We start from the raw sequence: 23,471 nt of genomic DNA on the forward strand, positions 1-23,471 counted from the left end.
AGCCACTCAACCTCGAATTCCCAAACGGTCTCTTCCTTTCCCTCCTAACTTACCTCTTTTACGCCTCGACGATCTCTTCAACGAGACACGCAGAGTACACGATAATTTCCTTAGACAACACACACGGGCCGCTCGCATCATTAGAGGGCACAGTCCAGCGCACCTCTTACGTTCCCCGTTTGGCACAGACGACACCATGAGTAACGACGAAAGCACGCAGGCGTTCCTGCAGGAGATCCTTCTCCAGTCGCCAGACCACCTCCAGGCTGATGTCTTACGCCTTCAAGACCTGTGGGAACAGAAGCTGTGGCACGAGCTGACTGAGACCCTCATCACCATCTTCAACAACCCCGAGAGCGCCTCCTTCCGTCTCCCCATCTACAACAACTTCATCCTCCAGTTCGCCGATAAGATCAACCAACTGAAGCTTGTCGACTTGGCCCTGAAGGCCGCGCAACAATGCTCTGGTTAGTATCCGAAGAGTCGCGCGCGCGATACCACGAGAATATACGGCTAACAGCAGGCAGATCTCCAAGAACGGCTGAGCTTCACGGAGGCTGTTGCAAAGAAGGTGGACCCCGAAGAGGAGAAGAAGAAGAGCAAGAGCGCCGATGAGGAGGAAGACCCGAACTCAAGAAACGCCTATGTGTACGCAACAGTAGCGGTGGCTCAGGTGAAGCTCGACCTCGGCAACCTCGAAGACGCGCGGAAAGACCTTGACAAGGCCGAAAAGAAGCTGGACGTGTTCGATTCCGTTGAAACGGTCGTCCATGCTGCTTTCTACAAGATCAACGCAGACTTCTACTACCTGAAGCAAGACTTCGCATCTTACTATCGGAACGCACTGCTATACCTAGCATGCATTGACATCAAGAGCTTGGACGCCGCTGAGTGTCGCAAACGGGCATATGATCTGGCCACCGCGGCACTGGTTTCGACGAGCATTTACAACTTTGGCGAGCTGTTGCTGCACCCTGTACTGGACGCGCTGAGCAACGACAAGGACCGGTGGTTGCGGGAGCTACTCTTCACATTCAACGCAGGCGACCTGGTGAAGTATGACCAGTTGTCTGGCAGCATCAACTCCGACAAGCTCCTGGCCCAACACAAGGAGAAGTTGCGGGAGAAGATTTACCTGGCAGCACTCACAGAAGCCGTCTTCCGGCGGCCACCCCACGAGCGCGCGATGAGCTTCGCAACGATCGAGCAGGAGACAAAGGTGAAGCCCCACGAGATCGAGCACCTGGTGATGAAGGCGCTGAGCCTGGGACTGCTCCGGGGAACTGTGGATCAGGTGGATGAGGTGGCGAACATCAACTGGGTCCAACCCAAGGTTCTGGACTTCAAGCAGATCGATAGCATGCGGTCGCGTCTGGCCGAGTGGGACAGCAGTGTCAACCAGCTGGGTAACTGGATCGAGAAGTCAGGCCAGGATGTCTGGGCGGCGTAGGGAAAGAGTCTGGGTAGAGTTAGAGGGTTTGAGCAGCAATCGTCGTGGGTTAAGGATCAAAAGCCGATGACTCGCCATGAGTGTGTGTATGATACATTAGAGGCAAGCTTGGAACCCCAAAAGAGACCCCAAAAGAGGCCATGATGGGCATACCCATTCTCCCTGAAGCCTGAAAGGATTTGTCTGATATCTCCGATGCTGAGTCTGTTGGTGATCACGTAGACTGCTACTGAAATGTACAAATTACTTGTGGTCACGGGCCAAAAGTTGCCAGCTGGATTAACACAAGCTGCCAGGTAGCTTAGATGCATGTTGGTATGTCTCGTCCTGGCACCCTCCCACACTTCCGCACAATCAGCGTAGCTCTGCTTTACACCAACCACCTCAAACATTCCCCTGCCTCCGTTTCTGGCATCTGATTCTTCCAACGCTGCCTTGCTGGTATACCCGGTGACTAATGGCCCTGATATAATTGTCCTCCTGTGTGAGTCCAGCGCCTTTCGACGAGTCAACAATCCCATCTTTTCCGTACCTGCCTTTTCAAGCAACTACTTCCTAGCTCGAACACCCAAAAACAACACAGTCACACAGGCACACCTGGACAGTTGCACCCATTTCTACCCATTTTCACAAGACTTTTCATGGCAATTGCTTGTTTTTGGGCTTTGCTTATCCATGCTAACATGCCAAAACTTCCGAGACGGTAGTGTGCACAAACGCGCCACAAACGCTCAATCTCAGAACTGAACCCTTCCCCAGATCCCATCTCGGCTTCCCCTAGGTCGATCCCTTAACTGTCTGGGCTCAATGAAATCTAGACGATTGCCCTCTCGTCTCGAATTCTCCAGCCTTTCGCCCCTCGAAGCAGGCCCATTCCGTCTCAGGCTCGTTGCACGCGTTTCTACACCAATCAACGCGTCTACTGAGTCAACACTATCGATGAGGCAAGCTGGACAAGGCATCAACATTTCCAATGCGTCAGAAACGTTTGTTTGGAACTTGCTGCTGACTCAAATCCTAGGGCCAGAGCAATCCACGCCCGATGTCAATACCATTGTCAACAAAAAGACTGCAGTGACACCGCTTCCACCTGAGGTCACGGAATTGGGACCGGGGAGATCTAGGTCATTGTCAAAGCTTGCTTGGGGTTCCAAACTTGCAACGATGCATCATATGCTCATAGGGCCTCTGTTCGTGGGTGGAGTAGCCCAACACAATTGGGTATGTCAGTACTGTGAATAAGGCAAATGTAACATCCGATATGGTGTAGTGGCCAACATTCCGCGTTTTCATATCGAGATCCGCGGCGCCCGGGGTTCGATTCCCCGTATCGGAGATCGGATGTAAATCTTTTGCCATTTTGCACGGAAGCTCATATTTTGCACTTCTTTTTGCCTCACTCCTAGAAAGAAGTTGGTTCACGGGAATTGTTTGCTCCTCTTTGTCGAATCTCACGCCTTTTTCACTGCCAGGTTACGGGAAGTGAGGGGCGCCGAAGAGAGGCTTGAGTTAGTTTACGTGCTACCTAGGTAGTCCATAGCCGCAGAGAATAACCCAACATTTCTGCCTCTTTCGAAGCGGCAAGAGCTGCTTTGACCAATAGGCGTCGGCCAGAGTCTATATATCGCAAGGCTCATTTATTGGTGGTGTCCCGAAAGATGGCCAGGCTGCGGACAGGGGATCCAAAACCTCGCCAAGATACCGAGCCTGTGTAAGCATCCGTCAGGGAAGATTGAACCGTATAAAGCTGGATGGGATTATCACCAAACCCCAGAACCCTGGACGCCCGAGGGAGAAGACAAAATATGGCCTCAAGCTATCACAGACGCCGCTATCTCATCACTATAGCTACCTGAATAGGCGGGTGCGTCGTGCTGGGGCGCATGGGCCATGAGGCCACTACGGTGTTGGTTATCCCAAGCCGGTTGTCTCACCACAGATTATCCCACAATCGATTTTCCCACAGTAGATTATTCTACAATAGATTATCCCACAACAGATTATCCCACAACAGATTATCCCATAGTATATTATCCCATCATAGGTTATGTTATAACGCTTTATTACACAGCAGACATCGTACAGCAGGTTATCCTGTGGTACGCTCTCCGACTGGACGGATCTCGAGCTGGTGGAGCTGTGGAGCATCAGTGTGTACAATTGATTACTTCCGCCATCCCCCTACCTGAGGTTTTCTTTTCTTTGGTTCTTTCCATAAAGCGAAAGGAGGAAAGAAAGAAGGAGCCCGCACATTTTGCCAGACTCTTATTAATATCATCCTGGACACCTACGCATATTAAACTCTAATGCCCTAAGAGCTCTTGATGAGCCTGTTTATTGATGCTTCAGACGGCCGTGGACCAATATTGTGAGACTACAGAGGCAGACATAGCACTTGATTGGATCTAAGAGCTCCTCTGCTAGTGCCAGTCACTTATTGGTGTTGAGGTCAGGACAAGTGAAGGATGACACTCCCGATCCCAAGTAAAGTGATGTAGACTCACCAGAATGTAGCTGGGATATGTTGTTTAGGGAGTGAGAAGATTCTGCGGGTCTGACAGATGTCAGCCGTTATGCTCGGGATATTGCCTCACAAGAAACAACCGAGCTCTATGATAATTGGGCTAGGCACCAAGTCACTATGCGGAGTATGCTTTTGGCTGACAAGACAATGTTTCTTCAGGGAAGCCTGGCGTCTGTTGCTTTGATGTCCGAGCGCATCTAAAAGTCTTGGACATCAATGATTGCTTATATCCTGTCAACATTCAAATGCATGAAATGGATAGATAGAATGTGGGCTTGCGTTGTGGCAATCCATACACAGACATTTACTATCTACAGATTCGGTGGTGTTGGCATGAGTTTGACTACGCCCTGTGGGAGAGTCATCCACGGGTCGCCGTTTATGAGTTATGCTGTTGAGGCACACGCGATCATTCGTGTCGTCTGCTCAATTATCAATTTATTACTCGTCGGCGATGACCTAACACATTGCATGACTTGGACCTAATTGTGCTGATGGCCAGGATTCAGTACTAAGAGTACCGTTAATCGTTTTACACCACGTCATCTTTTCTGGTCTTGTCAGGAATGGTTTGGATGAACTTTTTCTCTCGTTGATTTTAAACCATGTTCAGAATGGAAGGGGTCAATCCCGGTACAGTGCGAGGTGTGCTAGAGCGATAGGCCCACCCCTATATCTGTCGATCAAGCAGGAGTATCTGGGCTCTGCCGTACTATGGTCGCTGGCGTCCGAAGGTTTTCAAGTGATTCTAAGCTGAATGTCGAGGGCTTAATAGAAAACCTGGGCACCTGTTTCCTGAGAGGAAGAATGGTTTCTTTCATTTAAGAATGACATGTCTATGCCGACAAAGATTGTTGGTCTTGCATTTTTGAACGCGTTTTGGACAATGTAATCAACATCAAGATTTAGTAACATTTAGTAAGCAAGGCTTGAGGCACAAATTTTCTCTACCATCAACTTGAATTCCCCCTCCCCGCCGAATCGTCTCAAATTTGGGTCCCTGAGAGCCTTTTAAATCGGTTCACGAGACTGCCACCGATGGTTGTGAAGGAGACGCATGTCAGTTCACGACTTGAGCAAGAAAAGATACCCATGTTGACTTCGACGATTCACCCTGGAACACTGTTAAGAGTGGCAGACCAGGTGTGAATGATGAAGACAAGGATGAGTCCGATAACAACACGCTCGGATCACAGCCTTGTAACAGTAGAGGACCAACTACGAGTGCTACCACTGTGGCATACATGAGTCCATGAGTAAAAAAGCAGCTTGTTGCCAGCTTCTAAGTAATCAATTTAATTTGTGGCCCATAACAATCGAAACTTATGAGCTCCCTGGTCGTGCTCAACAATCGTTAGGGTGTGGATCTGAAGAAAATGAATTGTCGTTTTCCAAGCCACTGCTCGCAAAACAAAAATTCCTCGCACCCCTGTTCCTGTAACGAAGGATGCTTAGGATTAAGGCAGAGTTCAAAGCATACATTATGCAGAGAGATACTAACTTTGAGTGGCTCTTCAACGACTTTGACAGGATTTTACTTGTCACCGAAAAGGAGAGACAACATGACACAACTTGGATTCTCAAATCCTCGTATCATCATTAGTTCGCCAATTGCATTACGGAAATTGCCATGAGTAATCTGAGGAGAAGGTGCCCGATTCGTAATTAAATTCAAGGGGAAGTGAATGTGCCAAATAATTGTTGCTGCGCATGCCGCATGGTAATTTAGAGTGAATAGCACTGCGGTAAAAGGCACTACAGCTGACGATTCTCGTTATAGGTTGGCCGCCCTCGTGGTCGCCATTCAGGGCTTGTTGTCTGATGCCAAATCCTGGTATACGAAGAGTCCAAAACGACGTCGATCGGGAGGTAGCAGGAACCCGAAGTTATAAAGCTGCGCTTCCTGTGGAATGCCGGAGACAGTGAACAGGAACAGTCACACAACACAATGAAGAAAACATAAAATTGCGGCGACCAGGAGCAAGATGAAATGGTTCCTCGTAGCATGCAAGTCAAAAAGCGCGTGGCATGCCTGGATATTCTGTTTCTTAAGCTCCGCGTGAATGAATGGCATGTATTGTGTTCGATTATCACATCACCACCTGCCAACCGCGCGAAGGCCATTGATCTTGAAAATAAAATCAGCGCACTTCTTTCCGTTCCGAAATTTCTTATCCGGCATCATGTACCGCGAATGACCCCCCCCCCTCTAGACCATTGAATACCACAAGCAGCATCGCCCTTACGAAGCCATCATAGGGAAAAGACGTGTTTTCATCTGATTGCAAATACCAGAATGACTGGTCGCAACCACCAACCTAGTACCTGTGGACAAAGATCTCATCGTCGTCATCCAACCCCATCTAAGGCAATCTGTCAGTACTAAATCTCAGATGACAACGATCCACGCGCACGACTTACATCATCAGGAGTCTCCACCGGCCACACCGGCTCTCCTAGAAAACTGAACCACACCGACCAGTATGGAATCTCATTTCTAGAGCAGTAGTACTCAAGCGCACGGCCGATTGGCGTGTCGCGATACATTCTGACAGCCTTCACCACCCTGACGTGGTTGAAATTTCGGATGATGAAGAACGTGACTGTCGGTCTCGCAGCAATATTGGCGTTCACGTGCTCGGCAGGGTCCCCGTCCGGATCATTGCCATCCTCTGGATTGTCGACGCTAGTGTTCTCAGCCTGACCATTGTTTTCGGCATCGTCTGAATTGGTGCCATTGGTACCATGCTCTTCAGAATCACTTTCACGTTGTTGTGTCTCTTCGCGGTCTCCATCGCCAGAGTCTAGATATCCCTGGATGTCGCCTGCTGCTCCGGAGCCAGTAGCCGCGTCGAGGTCGGTGACACCATTGCTGCGTCCGAGAATGGCTCTGCGACCAGGAGGGCTCGAAAGATGGCCGGCTGACGACAAGACCGCTGTGCCCAGTGCAAGGTCGACTGCGTTGGGCGACCAAAGTCTAGTGCAGAGCTGCGACTGAATCCAGCTCATGGTGGCTATGATTCGGTAGACACTGGACTTTGCCTGTGATATGATTAGTTGCGCGTCCCAGGTAGCCTTGATGTATTCAAAGTGGGCTCACGGATGCAATTCTCCGGACTGTGTTCTCGTCATGGGTCGCCTGCATGATTGTATGATTCTCCAGTTCCACAAGACCTCTGGATAGCTCCTTGCCCATGTCTCCATACTGAAATCCAAAGTAGACCAGATCATTGACCAGTTGGCACAAATTGCCTCCCTCATCATGAATGTTGATGAGTTTGTTGAGAAATGCGATTGCACTGAGGAACTGTGTTCGTAAGTAATACTCCCGACCATGGATATTGAGAGTCGCATTGTCATAGTGCTGATAGGCTGTCTTAGTACAGGGCAATGGTTGTGGAGCGGGCCGTGACATACCATTTCTGAGCCGCTTTGCCAAACACCAAACTGGCGGATGATCGGTCCCATCTCCTGCATGAGGCTCTTGAGCCGCTTGAACGGGTTGTTGTCCAAGCCGCGCAAGATGACCTCCACTTCTTCCAGAGTGTCGACACCGAGGTCTAAGCAGTTGACATAAAGTTGCTCCGCAGGGCACAAAGCATCCTCATGCTGGATTTCCACTTTGACACCAGCCCCATCCGGACAAATTCCTCCAACGATCATCTTGAAAGAGAAGCCATCATCAACTTCAACTCCGGGGTTATCTTTGCCGATGAAATGGGCACAAGGGTCATCGATCTTCATGACATCCTCGAAAGGACCCTTGTCGAGTGGCTTCATGTTTGCTGAGCACGGTAAGAAACAATATGTCAAGAGGATGTGAAGGGTAGTGGGGATGAAGGATGAAAGGTAAAAGACGTGAAAGACGGACTTGCACTCTTAAATTGGACGGGAGATGAATTCAGTGCTGCGTGTTTGACATATTGTTTCTTCGATCTATAGATGGATCCAGTGCTGTCTGTTCAACATATCGTTTCTTCGATCCACAAATGGATGCTCTTGCTAAAAGACTGGATGTCCCCTTTCTTGCCGCTGCTAATGCTTAAAGTATATACCGAATATGCTCTGCATGATGCATTTCGTATATCACAAAATGTAATCTGGCGCATAATGTGAGCGTCAAATGGTAACTAGGCTTTGTAAGCATTGCATTTCTGGGCGCTGCCACTATCGCCAGCCCTCACCTTGAATGAATTTTGCTCATTTGAGGAGAATTCCTTCTACTTCAATGCATCTTTCATTCAAGCTCCTCGCCAGGGATTGAGTTGTGTAGCACGTCCAAGGACAGGCTCAAATCTGCCACGCAACCTGTAATGTAGCACCTTGAGTGTTGACCAAGCCATGTTGTGAAGAGCATTGAGCCACTATCGATGAGTCATACTAACGTTTTATGGGCCCTCTTGCTCTTCTTCCGTAATCACTATACTGTCAGTATTACCCGTGATGCCGTTGAGTGGAGCCTTGCATCTTTGGCCTCTTACCTCTGACCCTAGTTCAGGCTTGTCAGGGAAAGGCCACGGAAGGGCATTGCCCCCTCAGGTCAGTCTTTTTCTGGGGTGTCTTTCACCCAACCGACATTGAATGGTCTAGGAGGTGACAGGCGAACAACGTCGCAGCATTCTAAGCGCGTTGCGTTGCGAGTATTGAGGCCGAGCGAACAACTTGGGGGAGCAACCGAGCAAATTGTGGAGGCTGTCAAGGCGACATGAACAAGGAAGTTTAGGACTAGGTAGAGCTATGCTCAGGAAGTGAATTCAACTTCTTTCAGCACCCCTGATTGATTGGTCAGAGCCCTTGAAAGATCTCAGAAAAGAGTTCAGTTGACGCTTCGAAGCAAGATCAAAGACTACTAGTATTGGTTATCAATATTTTATTTTCGATGTGTACCATCTCATGTGTACCATCCCTTGAAAGCCCAGACCAGGGGCACAGCCCGACCGAAGAGTTAAAAGATTGTTCTCCGTCTGTGAAAATGGTACGTGCGCCTGTTGAGTGCTGCTGAACACCTATCCATACAACACAAATTGTGTCCTTGAGTGATTGAGTGCATGTGGTTGATTCGAAATTCGAGGGAGAGTCAGGCCTCGCACTACAGGCGCCATGAGATTTATCGGGGTTCTGAACATTCTCTCGGCCTATCCCGCCGCTCCCGCCCTTTGTGGCAGTCAGGCAATCAGCCCAAGTTGTCTTGTCATGAGCGTAATCCGTAAATGCAAATGTTCTCTGAGGACTCTGCACCAGACCAAGACGAATGAAGACTGCCCTTCGCGCTCAAGCAGAAGGACGGACCGACTCGGATTGGAACCGCCGTCGTGCTGCTTGAGCCAGCCTCGATCAAAACAGGCAACCTCAAATGCCCATATTCTACCCATTGTTGCGACATGCTCAAGCTGACTTCTTCACCGGACCATCCGCCGTGACGATCCTGCGCTGATCTGCTGACGAGAACATGGCGGTACCCTGGGACAATGCGCTGACCAGAGTGGGAATTGCTTCGCTCTTGAAATCATCAGCATTGCGAATCTTGTCGAGGTCCTCTGCGAACTCTTTAGTGGCCCGCTGAAGGTAAAATGAAGTAAAGGCGGCCGAGACCTCCTTGTCGGTCATTTGCTTGTCACTCGAGCGGCTCATCTCGGTTCAATGTTGGGGCTTGGTCGAACTGGGTTGCCTTTTCTATTTGTTTGTGCCGCTTTAGTGGACAGGAGAGCTTTGCAGTGTTATGGTGGTGTTGAATGGACTCCTGGTTGTTGCATTGGAGTTCTGCTGTGTTGCGCTTTGAAAACTCTTGCCCTGCTGCTTTTTTTCTCCGCCAGCTTGGATGCAGGCTACTTCAAGCAATGCCTTCGCGGGTCTGCACTAACCAATGACACGACTTCTCGGATTGGATACTTGTATAAGCCGCAGGTAACAAACAGTACAGTGAGTCATCAGCAAGGAGTAATCAAAAATTTGTCTTGCTCGGGATTGAGAACTGCATATACTTCCTTGCCTACATGTACACTGTCCAAGGCGTATAGCATAGTAAAGGTATGAGTGCGATAATAAGCTGCCCACGTCCTTGTGCAGGCTAACCACGTCAGACCGCTCGGGGGCGAGTGGCGCCGGCCCACTCGGAACGCCTCGGGAATATCGGATATATAATATCAAAATTTTCCTCATTCCTCAACGGCACAGTGGCAGAGTGGTCTAATGCGATAGACTTGAATTCTACTTCATGATATCTATTCTCTTCGGAGGCGTCCGTTCAAACCGGGCCTGTGTCGATTCCCCGAGACCACATTTTTTAACAGTTTTGTGATTGAGTTCGTTCTGTGCTGGTTCCAATGAATGAGTGCTTTGTTGTCGGTGTTTTGTCGTTCTCGAGAAAGCAATGTCCGTGTTTGAAGTGGAGTTAAACTGCACCCCTCACTAATGGGACAAGGTAGCTTAAGGTGGAAGACCACCTCGAGGCATTCATTCAATATAAAAGGAAATCTTGCGGCTCCCATCTCGTATACAGTTGTTTCAGCACCTGTCGCTGTGTAAACTTGTCCAGCATTCTGTTACTGTCTGCTTGACAGTGCAGCATGTGCCTGAGGAAGGCTTCCAGCCTCATCCACGGACCAAATATGCCGTCTTCCGTCTCATTTGCCCAAATGGTCATATTCCGGCAAGCCTCTACCACATTGCCATTGCAAACTTCCGCCACCGCGTCAGATAGCGTTACATCACCGAAATACAATCGCTCATCCTCAAGCGGCAGTGTCCTCGATATATCGATAAGTAACCCTTCTAGTTTGCTCTCAACGGCATCCTCGCAGAAGCTGGACATCTCAACGTTGTCCATGTTTGAGCAATGCAAGAAATACTGATGCAGACGAAATCTCATATCTGTCAGGAACATAAGGTATTGTTGCCAGTCGACTGCTTCCAGTAAGCCGCATATTCTTTGCCACAGGGAGATTTCCTGCCATTCGTCCAAGTGCGACGATAGCTTTCCCAATACTTCGTCGAGCTCGCCCGTGCCCGGTCTATCTTCTTGACCCAAGACTGATGTGGAATATTGGGTGATGTAGATCAGCCATTGTTGATACTGTTTTATCTCTTTGGCTGACAAACCCTGACCGAGCTGGTCCGTGTTCTTCGTCACTCGTGCAGGGACTAGCCACGTATTCAAACGCATTGCGAACATCCAGTCTTGGAGGTATTGTAGGTCTCTCGATAGAAACGGGATAAGTCGATTCAACAGACGGTGATTCCTGCAAGATGACGAGTTTTCAAGCCGTGTGAGTAACAGTGCCATATCAGAATGCTTGTCGGCTACGAAAGCGATGAGACACATGGACGCAAGTCGATATGCTCCAGGGACACGCCCAACTGGTTTCAGGTGGAGGAAGCTATCACAGCCCGGAATTTCAACGAAGCGATCTTCGCGTTCGATAGATGCCGAATCTGAGAGTATATGAAGTCTCCAACCCAGCGAGCTGACCCGAGGCTGCAGGACGAGTCCTGCTCCAGAAAGGTCTGCCACAAAAGCGCCTCCGTGCAAAGCCATATCCAGATCCAATACGCAGTATGCACGGATAAGAAGCGCACCTGAGCCTTGAAAAACTCGTGGAACTGGGTTGTCCTCGTTGATGTCTCCTTCCATACTGATCCTTCGGCTAGGAGATGCCGGTGTGAGATTCTCGAGGAATGCCCTCAACATTCGTTTTCCAGTGCTCACCCATGATTCGCGCACTTCGTCCCATATGAACTCTTCAGTGCTCCAATAGTTAGTGCAGCACTTCACAAGGTGCTGCTCGATGGAGTTTAGATCTGTTCGCAGCGAATAGTCCCACGTGGGGACCCACGAGGGCCTTTCTCCAGCAAAACGTCTCTCGGTGTTGTCATATATGCCAGAACTCCGATTTTCGATAGCAGCCAGCTTCAGAAGTCTGAACTGTCCATGCTTGATGAGGAAGTACGCAGTCAAGCCAACATAAATCTCAGCCGCTGTCTGAGAGTAGTCCGCTACAAGGCCTTCCAATTTCGCACCTTGTACCAATCCGAGCAAGGCGAAAACTCTGTCCCTTTGATCCAATGCATTGCAGAACGATGTAGCGAAAAGGAGCTCTGAAAACGATTCTGCATTGCCCAGTGGGCAAATTCTCCCTGCTCTGGAGCCTTGGGCCAGAGAGACCCATGTCGGAAAGTATGAGCAAAAAGCCGTCCTCAAAATTGATGACAGTGGTATAGAGCTGTCTCCAATCAATACTACGGCCTCTTTCGAAAGAAAGACCTCTTGAACCACCCATATCCGTGACCAATAAGGCCGTTCAAAGAGCGCCTCAACATCATCGTAATCGGCTTGCGTCAGCCTTGCCGTGTTTCCATCGCAGAAAAGTGAATCGCGCACTCGCCTTAAGCCGTGCTTCCTGTACACGCCGTCCCATCCAAGGTATATCTTGACCAGCTCGGCGCTAGAGTATATGTCCCTCATAATTCCGACCTGGTGTGTCTTTTCCACTCCATTGAGCTGATTGATACACACGGCATCGATCCATACTGCGCGAGTCTCTGTAGCGTGGCGTAGTTGGCGGAGTGCGTCTGCACAATTACGTGTAATGGCCAAAGGCTCCCAGCTATCGCCTAGGAATATCGTCTTTGACGCCTTTCTGTCGCCCCCCTTAGAAGCCCACGTATATGATACTGCGATGAATCCTGGGCGGTCGGCAAGACTCACATGCTTTAAATAGCCATGAAGAGCTCGTTCACGGGGAACCATTCCATGTCCAGCGTCCTCGGGGCTCAAATATAGCAGGCGGATTTGGTCCTTTCCCTCCAAGTCCTTGTACATGCGGCTAAGTGTAAGACATTGATCTTCGGAGTTTGAATTTCGCCTATCGACCCTCCTATTCAGCGGATGTATTGGCGGAGCATGTGACTTTGCCAGCCGTGACATCGACGTGGGAGCTTGAGTCAACATCGACTGGTATTTCATCCGAGGACCTGACATGGGCGGGAAGCGGCATCGATTGGGATTATTTCCCTTCACTGATCTTTGGCTCCTTCGCAGTGTCTCGTCCACGTCCCGTCGCGAGATATTCTTCAAATCCATCTCCAGGATGTCTACGAGATCACTGACGCCGTTTCTCAAGTCATTTTCCAGACTCTCGACGAAACGATCATCTTCGGCATCGAAACCGTAATTATACAAGCTTTGAAATGAAGGCGTATTTTGTGTATCGAGTTCGTGGTGGTCAACAATCTGGCCGTTTCGATGGCGTATTATATTGACGCAGGTATTCTCGTTCAAAGGTAGATCTTGAAAACCTTCCCCGTGAGGTGAATTCCGGCCCCTGAGCATCGTCAGCTGTTCTAATCGCAGTCTGATCTCGGAACCTTCCGGAAGACTTTCGAGTTGTGAAAAAGTAATCGTGGATGGCCACGCAAGCTTGAGCTCACTTGGGCCTTCTTGACCCCTCGACACTACCACGCGTAGCTCACGAGCATCCGTAGGCTGCTGCCGAATGCAGGCTGAGCCACAGCTCTTGCATACGGGAATATCATCCACGGATACTACGTCTGGTTTTCTGCAGCCCGAATTATGCCAAGTCGACATTGTGAATCAGAGGAGCTGATCGCGATCCGTTAAGAAGTTGTAGCTGTGAAGTCGTAAAAGTGGAAAGAAATATGAGGAGCGTCGTGAGACGGGGTGGCTCCAAACACAGACTACAGCATTTCTGCAGCCCACGAGGATCCCGAACGTTGTACAGAACTTGATTGGTACACACTCTTTCCCGTAGAGAAACCCTCCTGGTACATGCTCTTCCCTGAAGGATAATCTTCTGCGGGATAGTCTCTTAGACGCTATAGGATAACCTCTTGTAGAGTAACCTCCTAGCGAAAAAGTTCCAGTATCAATATCTTGTTGAATAACCTGCAAGGGCGTGCCTGGGTAGATTGCCACTTTCTATGTACTTCGAAGTACCCGGCTAACCTCCGAGGTTCTTGCAAACCGTATGGCAGACACGTGGCTCAGTCCAACTGGTCATATGCCACAGAGGGTGTAGGTCTGATACGCCACACTAGCAGGCAGGACATTAGCAGAAGTGGAAAAAATCAAAGCAAATTAGATCGACAGAATTTATGCACAGTAAATTGATTATTACGTAGAGATACTAGTAACGCAATACAGTCCGTCAATTAACTCCAAAACAAAAGGGCTACGATCTTGTAATCTAAGTCTTTGTACGAGAAGTAATGATTTGCGTAGGTCGTGAATACCCCTGCTGCTAATGTGTCCGAGTGTAACAGCCGACAGCCCAGGCCACCAGTGGTACAGAAATCCTCTGGCCTGCCCGGTATGCCACCTTGGCTCTGAGATCCTCACTCCGACATTGTTTGGCCATCTTAGCTGGCTATCCTATGGCACTGCTCAACAATTGAAAACCGTGAGCTCCAAATAAATATGCATTTTCCCGTCCTGTACCTTTCCCCCCTAACACTGCCCAAAACTTGCTTCTTAATTCTAATCGCTAACAGTTCGAGCTATCTAGGATTTTGGAGTTATTACGAGGCCGTTTCATTAGATAGAACTAGAAATTTCATTCATATTCTCAGGTACTATGATCTCAAATCTGATATCTCCTGTCCTTTTATCCGTCCAGCTATGGGAACACCAAATGAAGCATATTCATAACCAGACTTCAGTGAGGAGGAGATCGCCCACGGACAGCTTTTCTCCCCCGCTCACGACTTAGTAATACCTTACAGATCCTTCCATGTGCGATAACAGAAAACTTTGAAGCGGAAGTGAATGTAGAAGTGGGAGTGGGAGTGGTGAACAGGATAGCTGGTAGCAGCTTCGGCTTTTTGGTATGAGCTGCTTATACACACGCGGAAGCCGCCTATGAGCCGATGCAGTTCAGCACAATTGGTTGAAGCAAAAGACCAAAAGATGTGGTCTCGGATTTACGGCACAAATTCGATTTAACTTGAATTAGAACCAAGCTTCACTTGTGCGATGCTGTTGCCATGATCAGCCACGCCGCGGACGCAAAAGGTGCAGACCCCCCTTCTCAACACAAAAAAAGTAAAGTAAAAAAGGAAAAGAGAGGAGGAGGGAGAGAACACGAATAGATTTGTTCTTGCAGCGGAAATTCTGATTTCAGCATGTTCCATCCACCAAACGCTTGCATCGCCCTGACAATGACCCGCTCTGAAATGATCGCTCGCAAGACCATCTCCCGTATGGTATACCGTAGTAAGGAGTCTCATTGGACTTTGTCGCATTGCGTCAACTGTTTAATATGACACGAGTTTAGCAACACGTTAGCCCATTCATATCAGTGCTGAGTTGAATGCGTTTTATCTTGAGCCAGACGAGGGATTCAACATGTTCACTAAAGTACCCCGGTCTCTTGGTGGATGGCAAGATGACGGCACGCTCATGTAAAACGAAGATACGGATGATCAAGATAGTGCCAGAGACTGCTCACTACTTCCCTCGCTGGCACTTCAGTGGCTGAAAGTAATAGCCTCTCCAGTGGCTTGCGGTGTCAGTTGCAAGCGCCATCGTGATACTGCGAGAGAATTGTTTAAGTATCCGCATAGTGCATATGTGTGTAAGATCTCTGCTGCGCACACAATCGCAGTCAAGCGATAATGTGCTGGCAGTAAGCGTAATAAGGCCCCAAGCCACTAGTGTCAGCAGTTACCTTTCTGGCGACGACACTGTTCCAGTCACTGGTTGGATTTTCCAGCTGCGTCGTCGGGCAGGGTTTGATGCATCATGCAGCAAAGCTGATCTTCTGGCATATACTGCGCCTGATTAATGCTCGTATGTACTCAAACTTTCCCAAGTAAATCGGCTCTTAAGGCAAATCTTCTCATGACCCTCCTCCCCAAAAAAGAAAAAAGAAGAAGGAAAAAAGGAAAAAAGGAAAAAAAAAAACCTCCATATCTGACATTCTCTTTAGGCGTCATAAAACCAGCAAACATCAATATCGTTGCAAAAGGGGTTGTGTCAATGTGGTCTTAAGCTCAGGAAGGGACAGAGAGAGGCACTACAACTCTGGGGCTCATCTACCACCGGGCCAGCCTCGAGATGCCTAAAAGAGCTACCGATAAGGCTGTGGCAAGTTGGAGCACCTAAGGGGCCGGCATATGCCACAAGTCAAGAATTATCGAGCACCGATGGTCACTGCCTACTCCTGCCGGTTATGCCAACGAGCTACAGACAACACAGGCCTTCATCAAGACCACCTCCGGACCTGCCGGGGGCCGAGAGGCTGACCTAAGACACGGACCTGAAAGGTGCTGGTGACTTTTCAACGAGGTTGTTGATTTTAATTTCTGATCTGGAAGAGCAAATGTCCATTCTTCTCCTTCTGTCGTCCAGGCTCCAGTCGAGTCTCCACCCCCAGTTCGGCAGCTGTTGGAGCAGGGATTACGTACTCCCTAAAAGCGGTTGACTTTTGTGGACGTCTTGGACATGGTCTTTTCCATTTCGACGTGATTCCCTAGAATTCCTTACACAACCTTGTTTCTGGCATATATTTCAGAGGTTCATGACTGACGAGACAAATCATAGGGGCAAGGTGCTAATAGCTTTGGCCTCTGGACATTCTCTTCTCATCTTCTTGCTCTTCAGCTTCATTGCATGGCATCTCGGGCTGAAGTCTTACGGGATACCATGATTGAGCATTCGTTGGATAGGGGCTGGTTCATACCTATTCCCAACTGTCATCGTTCTTTACTGGAAAAGACTGCTCGACCGGGAAAAGAAAGCATCTCGAAAACAAAGCTAGACATGGCTTTGTTGCGCACTCACATGAGTGACTGCTATGCTTGCTCTCCAGTACGAATGCTTAAAGATGACTAACGGGGAACTACAGGTAGAAAGGGCGAATACTGTGATATAAAGCAAAGTATTCCAATCTTCTGTGAATGTATAGCATGCTCTATTATCAGTGAACTCTCTTACGAGAGGGGCTGTCAAAGACAAATGTTAGGTCTTGGCCCAGGAGACTCAAGCTTTTGTCAGAGCAATATGAATGGTGGTTGGACTGTCACTGAAAGCCTGAAATTGCTAACAGTACTCCAAGTGATGAAAAGAAGCCTTTTTGTTTTTGGACTTTTTTGGAATTTATAATGCAACTTCAGCCCATCAAAATTCATTTCTTTCACGCTTGCTAGCCCTAGGGTCAGGACTGTAGCCAAGACGTCACGCAGCCATTCAATGCTTCCGCTGCCCATTCATCGTTGACATTGGTAGCGTGATCAAAGCCGTGCTCTCCCTCACGGATGACTAATCTGAAGTCAAGATCGGGGTCAAGCTCGCTGACTGTTTTCTTCAACTTCAAGCTCCCCTCGACGGGAACGACCGAATCGTCCTTGCCGTGCCACACGAGGACACCACCCAGCGGGAAACGAGCACCATCTTCAAGTTGGAACACGGGGAATATGTTTCGCTGATGCGTAGGGAAAAGATCGCCGAACAGACCATGCTGAACCAGACCAAACATAAGTCCACCGCGTCGCAGAAGTGGGTCCGAAGATACAATCTCCTTGGTTTTGCGGTGCGCAATCTCTGTCATTTGTGTCGAGACAGTTTCCTTGGGTATCGTCGGTAAGTTGAATACCGTCTTGGTGTACTGACCAATGAAATGCGGACAGGCCGCGTCCACGAGTGGGTAGGCAGCGGTGACAGCCCGTACTTCAGCTGGATGGCTAAGACCGACATGGAGACTCAGGTAGCCTCCTGCGCTATCACCAGCAGTCATGATGCGATCTGTGTCAACCTGAATGCCAGCCTCGTCGCGCATGACCGTGGCAGCTCCCGTCGGACCCATATCAGGGCATCGTTTGCATCATCGATTAATTCCTGGGCCGTGGATTCGGGAATCAGACGATAGTTGGGCGAAACTAAGACCGCGGAATGGTATTGGACAAGCTGGAGCATCCAAGGGGCAAAGAATGGTGGGTAGAGGCTGGATCCGGCAACGAGGCCGCCCCCATGGAATCTCAAGAGCACCGGAGATGCCAATTCGGAAGTGTCGGAGACGGAGAGAGTCTTCGGATACAGTATGTTCAGGTCTATAGTATGCCCATTGATAGTTTTATAAATTTTGTTTATGATGTGAAAGCCTTCAAATCGGGCCGTGTCTGAAGCGTCCAGGGCTTCCATGATTGTGGTTTGGGCTTGCAGACTCGTTGGTGGAAAATTGTTGAATACAAAGTCCTGCGATGGTCTTATCAGGAGAACGAGAATTCCCGCCGCCGATGCAGCCTGATTCTATGGGTCCAAGTGGCCTACCAGCCTGACAAATCCAGACATTGATTCTGCATTAGGAATTCAGGGCAATTACGTAGCTGTAACTAACTTTAAGCTAGTGCTATTTATATATTTAGACTTCTTGTGACAACACAAAATCAAATGGCTTGAGTGTTCAGTCCTGAAACACTGGCACCGCTCCTGCCTGTAACTAGGAATGCAGTCTGAGAGAGGACTTCTCTAACCCCTGGTCCGATAGTGAAGACCTTCATCTTGGGTCTAGCCTAAAATGTTGGCCTTCAAATAGATCGAGCTGGTATACTGCCTGGGATACGCTTTTACCTGTCTTGGACTTCCTGTTGCTGAGCCCAAAGAACCAGTCACCCATCCTGAATCGAACAGCCCAGCCAAGTCGTTTTGTACTCGCTCTCTCACATCGGAAGGACCTCTTGGCTTCTCGCAGACGCCTTTTCGACCGTGACGGCGAATTTCATTTGCTTCAAGATCATGTTCCTTCCCTTGCTTGAAACTGCTCCTGGATGTGAGCTTCGCGTTCGCATACAGACACAGTCCGGACTGCAACGCGAACGACACTATGCTCCCTTCCACTTGCACTTTGTGAATCTCTTCTCGCCGTCTCTCGGAATAGTGAAAACGGAGCCAGAACATAAGCTCAAACATCGGGACTTCTTTCCAAGTGGAGGCAAAATTCAGCTGGCCGTGCAGTCTCGTGGTCCAATTGGTAAACAGATTCACCTGAGCTTGTTTTTGCATATTGTTCTTGATCGCAACAAAGCTCATCACGACCCATACAATAGATCAAGTCGAGTTGTACCGTGCCTTGGCGAGACATGTGCCTGGCTGTCTGGTAAGCAGTAAGTTGGTATCAACATGTTTCATTATGAAAAAGGTAGCCTTTATGAGGGTAAGATGTGGGTTGAATAGATGTGATGGTCTGCTCTTTTCCTTTTAGCTACATGCTATATCTATTTTTAAAAACTTTGCAATTTTCTGTTGTATAAACTGAACGGGCGGTGTTGTGATGCCAATTGTATTCAAGGACGCCAAGGTCACTTTCAAAAGGCCAAGACAGGCTACGTTAAGCTGTTTCACTATTTAAAAATCTCCCTAATAACGTGTACCTGCGTAATCCTTATACTATAAAAAAGTAAAAAAAGAATAAAAAATTAAAAGCTTTAATAATTATTAATTAAAATTAGTTTATATTTTTTTTTAAATAATTTATTATTATTTATATTAGTTTATAATAATTTTAAAAAGCCTTAAGGTATAATATTTAAAGTATATAAACTTTAAGTGTAGCTAAAAGTATTATAAAATATAATGCCTAATAGTATAAAGTAAAGGGGAAAGTGTAGTCAAGGGAAAGATAGTATATATACTAGCTGCTCTTTTTCTACAGAAGAGACATGCTAGTTGGTCCTGCAAAGTTATAGAGGAAGTGTACTTCAAGTTTGATACTATAATTTTACGTGTCTGTTATATCATCCAAGCAATTTGGATGTCCGCTTCTGTGACTTCTACTTTAACTAAGGCACTTTTCTTCATGTTTGCCATAAGATTGGCTTTATAGACACACAAACAGCAAAGCCGGCAACCAAAGCTGTGAAACAGATAGTTGGGAAACATCAAGCACAAACTTTGGTTGGCCCGAAATAACGCCAAGCAAAAGAGTTGCAGGGACTCAGGCGAGCAGCTTGAACTGGAATCTCCTGTCAGATTTTTGAGACTTTCATAAATATCTCACCGTGTCGATGCCAACCGCTTCCAGTGACGGACACCATACTCAAGAGAGGTAAAGGGAGGCCATTTTGAGATCGCCAACGTTCGACAGGATGTTTCCGAGGTCGAGGTAAGCGAGCAACCAATGGGGAAGGTACTCTGAGACCTGCAGCCGCTCGTCCAGTAATGCATGAGGATAAGGCACAGATCTTGGCCTGGGCTAGTTTAATTAGTCCAAGGAGTCACCTCGTCTGACTGACGCTCTCTCCTGACCGACACCTCAACAGCCTGGTCCTTCCACGAAACCGTTGGCTTGAAGGATGCACTTCCCCGCCTGCCCCGATGCTGCTCCCTCGGTTTAAAGACGCCCGTCTTTCGGTCCAAAGGCGCCCGTTTGTCGGTGCAGAGATGTCCTAGTGAGTATCCAGCTCCGGGGTGTCTTGGAAGTCACTTTAACATATCTCCGGTTGGAAGACTTGTGGTCATGGGATGAGGCTAGCTGAGCTAGCTGAAGGTATCCGCCAGGGGCCAGAACCTCGAGTGGGCCCATGGGATTGTTCCCCATGGGGATTTTGCGGGGGTTGAGGCGAGGGCGGCTAATAGGAACTCGGGTTTGAATTGTGCGAGTTTGTCTTGGTATAGTTGCTCAAGTGACACATGGTTGGTGGGCGCCTACTTGGCACAAGGTTTGGCAACTTGGCATGGAACACTGGGACCAGACCATCGGGACGAACAGTATACAGAATGCAACGTTCGAACGCGCTTATCTCCTGAGCGTCTCCTCCTCCTCCTCCTCCTCTCCTCTGTGTACCGTCCGAGTGAGCTTTCATCTTGCCTCTTTATCGCATTGCCTATTTCTCAGCTCCAGTCGCCATCGCTGTGCTAATCGCCACACTTCGATACTGACAACATGGCCGACAATGAAAAGGGTCAGGCCGAGTCTGTGGCCAAAGCCAGACCCGGATCCATTGACCAGGCTGAGTATGCGGAATATAATCCCGACATCGCCCTTGTCGAAGCAGCAGCAGCCGCCAGCGAGGTAGAAACTAAGCTCCCTCGCAAGGAACTTCTTAGACGGTACTGGCCCGCTGCTACCTATAGCATGCTTCTTAGCTTGGCCTTGGTTATGGAAGGAATGGATGTCGGTCTAATCAATAATTTCTTTGGACAAAAGGCCTACCTCAACAGGTTCGGATGGCCCGATGCAAACGGCAAGCAACACATACCCAGTTCGTGGCAAGCGGCCATTGGCAACGGAAACAATCTGGGCAGTATCATCGGCCTCCTGTTGAACGGCTGGCTGCAGTCTCGCTACGGGAGTCGCAAAGTCTACATGGGCTCCATGGCTTTGATGGGGGCCACAATTTTCACCCTGTTCTTCGCCGTCAACGTCCAGATGCTGTTCGCGGCCAACATCTTGTGTGGCATTCCCTGGGGTATCTTTCAAACCCTCACCACCGCCTACGCCGCCGAGATCTGTCCCACAGCTATGCGAGGTTACCTCACATCCTGGGTGTCTATGTGCTGGGGCTGTGGTTCGTTCCTGGCTGCCGGAGTGTTGCGTGGCTCCTTGGGCCTCCGAGGTGACCTGGCATGGCGGATTCCTTATGCCCTACAATGGGTCTGGGTTGTACCTCTGTTCATCGTCGGCTTCGTCGCGCCTGAGAGTCCCTGGTACCTGGTTCGCCGCGGCCGCATCGAAGATGCCCAGAAGGCTCTACGCCGACTCGCGCGCAAGGACCACTACACCGAGCAGTCCATGGCCGAGGTCAGTATAATCCTTGTCTCGCCACGGCTGCCTATCCGTCTTTCATTAGAAACGTCCAGAAGGCCTATCTTCGGGTTCCGTAGCAGATAACTGACGCATAGCAGACAATCGCTTTGATGATCCACACTAACGAGATGGAGAAGATCGAGGCAGCGGGCGCGACCTATCGCGACTGTTTCCGCGGCACTAATTTGCGGCGAACCGGTGTCGTCTGCATGGCCTGGATCATCCAGATCCTCAATGGCCAGGCTATCTGCGCGTACGCCACTATATTCCTACAGTCGGCTGGCATGCCCCAGGTCCAGGCCTTCAACTACAACATGGGTATCCAGTCTGTGAATATCTTGGGCACTGCGATCGCCATTTCGCTGATGGGCAAGATTGGGCGCCGCATTTTCTTCTTCTTTGGGTCCTCGAGCATCGGCCTTCTGATGCTGATCATCGGAATCCTTGGTTTCGTACCGGGCGCAGACAACGTCGCCATAGCTGTCGCGGTGGTCATGATCCTTGTAAACCTGATATTCAAGCTCTCACTCGGCCCCACGACCTACACTATCGTGGGCGAGACGCCCTCCAGCCGTGTCAGAGCGCAAACCATAGTCCTAGGCCGCGCGATGTACGTCGTCGGCCAGATCATCCTGCAGCAGCTCAACCCGCGCATGCTGAACTCGAGCAGCGACGCGTGGAACTGGGGCGCCAAAGCCGGCATGTTGTACTTCGGGCTGTGCTGCATCTGGGCCGTGTGGATCTTCTTCTGCCTGCCCGAGACGAAGAATCGCACATTTGCCGAGCTGGACTACCTGTTCCAGAAGAGGACGCCAGCGCGAAAGTTCTCTACCGCTCCTGTACACTGTAAGTTCCCACCTGTTCGATATTCGGGGCATGATGCCGTCCCAATTCTTCCATTGGTCATTAATGAACGGGGCTTGCTAATGATTCACACGATAAAGTGTTCGAACTCACCGTGCCGGGTGAGAAGTAGTTACCATCTCTGCGAGACAAGTAGAAGGTACATGGGGATATCATGTCACTGTGCAAGCCATTGCGGGACAATATAGACTGAGACATGGTTATATCAGTAATATGAAATAAAATGAGAGGAAAATGAGGGATGCACCACCTTTTCTACGAGAATTCTATTCTTTGGAAGGCTCTCCTGATGCCTCATTGTGTTTCATAATAGAATTATGCAAATACAAGAATGAGGGAAGCCCTATCATTTGTCTGCCTAGGTTCATGTTTATCATCTGAAGCTCACAAATGCTGGGCATACCTCAACTCGACTGGGACCACGACCCAACCAATAGGAATAGCCGTGGATGTCATGGAAGCAGTGGATTGGTGAGACTCATGGCAATATTTGTGTGCATATACAGAGGAAATGCGTTGAGAAATATTGCAAAATGAAGAGGGCGGCGCGGGAAAGAGCTGAGGGTTTGGTGTCTTTGCGTGTCTGTGGCTCTTTGAACAATTCCAAGTCAGGCAGAACTGAAAGTCAGTCAGCCAGACAGACCCCTGTCGGGCGGGATCCTCGTGTCATTCTGTCACTAACTCACTCACTGGTGGGGCCCTTAGCGGACACCTGGGCCAGACACCTGGATCCCTGCTCGAGCTCAGGTCAGACAGGGCTAGAAAGGTGGCCCGCTGATGGAGGGGACCCGCCTACGTCGACTGTCAGACACGCTTCCGGCGCGCCCAAAATTTAGGGAGTGCTACACCCATCATCAGCTTTCAACCTCACCGGCCG

The 23,471-nt window shown here is 49.2% G+C and overlaps 6 protein-coding genes across 6 annotated transcripts; 2 read left to right on the forward strand and 4 right to left on the reverse strand.

The window, feature by feature from the left end:
• Window positions 1-196: 196 nt before the first annotated feature.
• On the forward strand, window positions 197-1,450 carry J7T55_004070 (uncharacterized protein; the record flags this gene model as incomplete). Its single annotated transcript, XM_053144744.1, has 2 exons — window positions 197-467; window positions 528-1,450. 2 exons carry the CDS (start codon window positions 197-199, stop codon window positions 1,448-1,450), a joined length of 1,194 nt encoding a protein of 397 aa, XP_052992571.1.
• Window positions 1,451-6,292: 4,842 nt separating this feature from the next.
• Window positions 6,293-7,754, reverse strand: J7T55_004071 (uncharacterized protein; the record flags this gene model as incomplete). The annotated part of the gene is made up of 4 exons (XM_053144745.1): window positions 6,293-6,337; window positions 6,396-7,016; window positions 7,075-7,281; window positions 7,392-7,754. The coding sequence occupies 4 exons, from the start codon at window positions 7,752-7,754 to the stop codon at window positions 6,293-6,295; spliced, it is 1,236 nt and encodes a 411-aa protein (XP_052992572.1).
• Window positions 7,755-9,359: 1,605 nt separating this feature from the next.
• Window positions 9,360-9,605, reverse strand: J7T55_004072 (ribosome assembly protein 3; the record flags this gene model as incomplete). Its single annotated transcript, XM_053144746.1, has 1 exon — window positions 9,360-9,605. The coding sequence occupies one exon, from the start codon at window positions 9,603-9,605 to the stop codon at window positions 9,360-9,362; it is 246 nt and encodes an 81-aa protein (XP_052992573.1).
• Window positions 9,606-10,431: 826 nt separating this feature from the next.
• On the reverse strand, window positions 10,432-13,557 carry J7T55_004073 (uncharacterized protein; the record flags this gene model as incomplete). The annotated part of the gene is made up of 1 exon (XM_053144748.1): window positions 10,432-13,557. One exon carries the CDS (start codon window positions 13,555-13,557, stop codon window positions 10,432-10,434), a length of 3,126 nt encoding a protein of 1,041 aa, XP_052992574.1.
• Window positions 13,558-17,143: 3,586 nt separating this feature from the next.
• On the reverse strand, window positions 17,144-17,791 carry J7T55_004074 (uncharacterized protein; the record flags this gene model as incomplete). Its single annotated transcript, XM_053144749.1, has 1 exon — window positions 17,144-17,791. The coding sequence occupies one exon, from the start codon at window positions 17,789-17,791 to the stop codon at window positions 17,144-17,146; it is 648 nt and encodes a 215-aa protein (XP_052992575.1).
• Window positions 17,792-20,866: 3,075 nt separating this feature from the next.
• Window positions 20,867-22,706, forward strand: J7T55_004075 (maltose permease mal61; the record flags this gene model as incomplete). Its single annotated transcript, XM_053144750.1, has 3 exons — window positions 20,867-21,724; window positions 21,829-22,576; window positions 22,675-22,706. The coding sequence occupies 3 exons, from the start codon at window positions 20,867-20,869 to the stop codon at window positions 22,704-22,706; spliced, it is 1,638 nt and encodes a 545-aa protein (XP_052992576.1).
• Between the last annotated feature and the right edge of the window lie 765 nt (window positions 22,707-23,471).

Source organism: Diaporthe amygdali, assembly GCF_026229845.1.
Source record: "Diaporthe amygdali strain CAA958 chromosome Unknown NODE_18_length_871485_cov_64_394520, whole genome shotgun sequence".
In the NCBI taxonomy this organism is placed as follows: domain Eukaryota; kingdom Fungi; phylum Ascomycota; class Sordariomycetes; order Diaporthales; family Diaporthaceae; genus Diaporthe; species Diaporthe amygdali.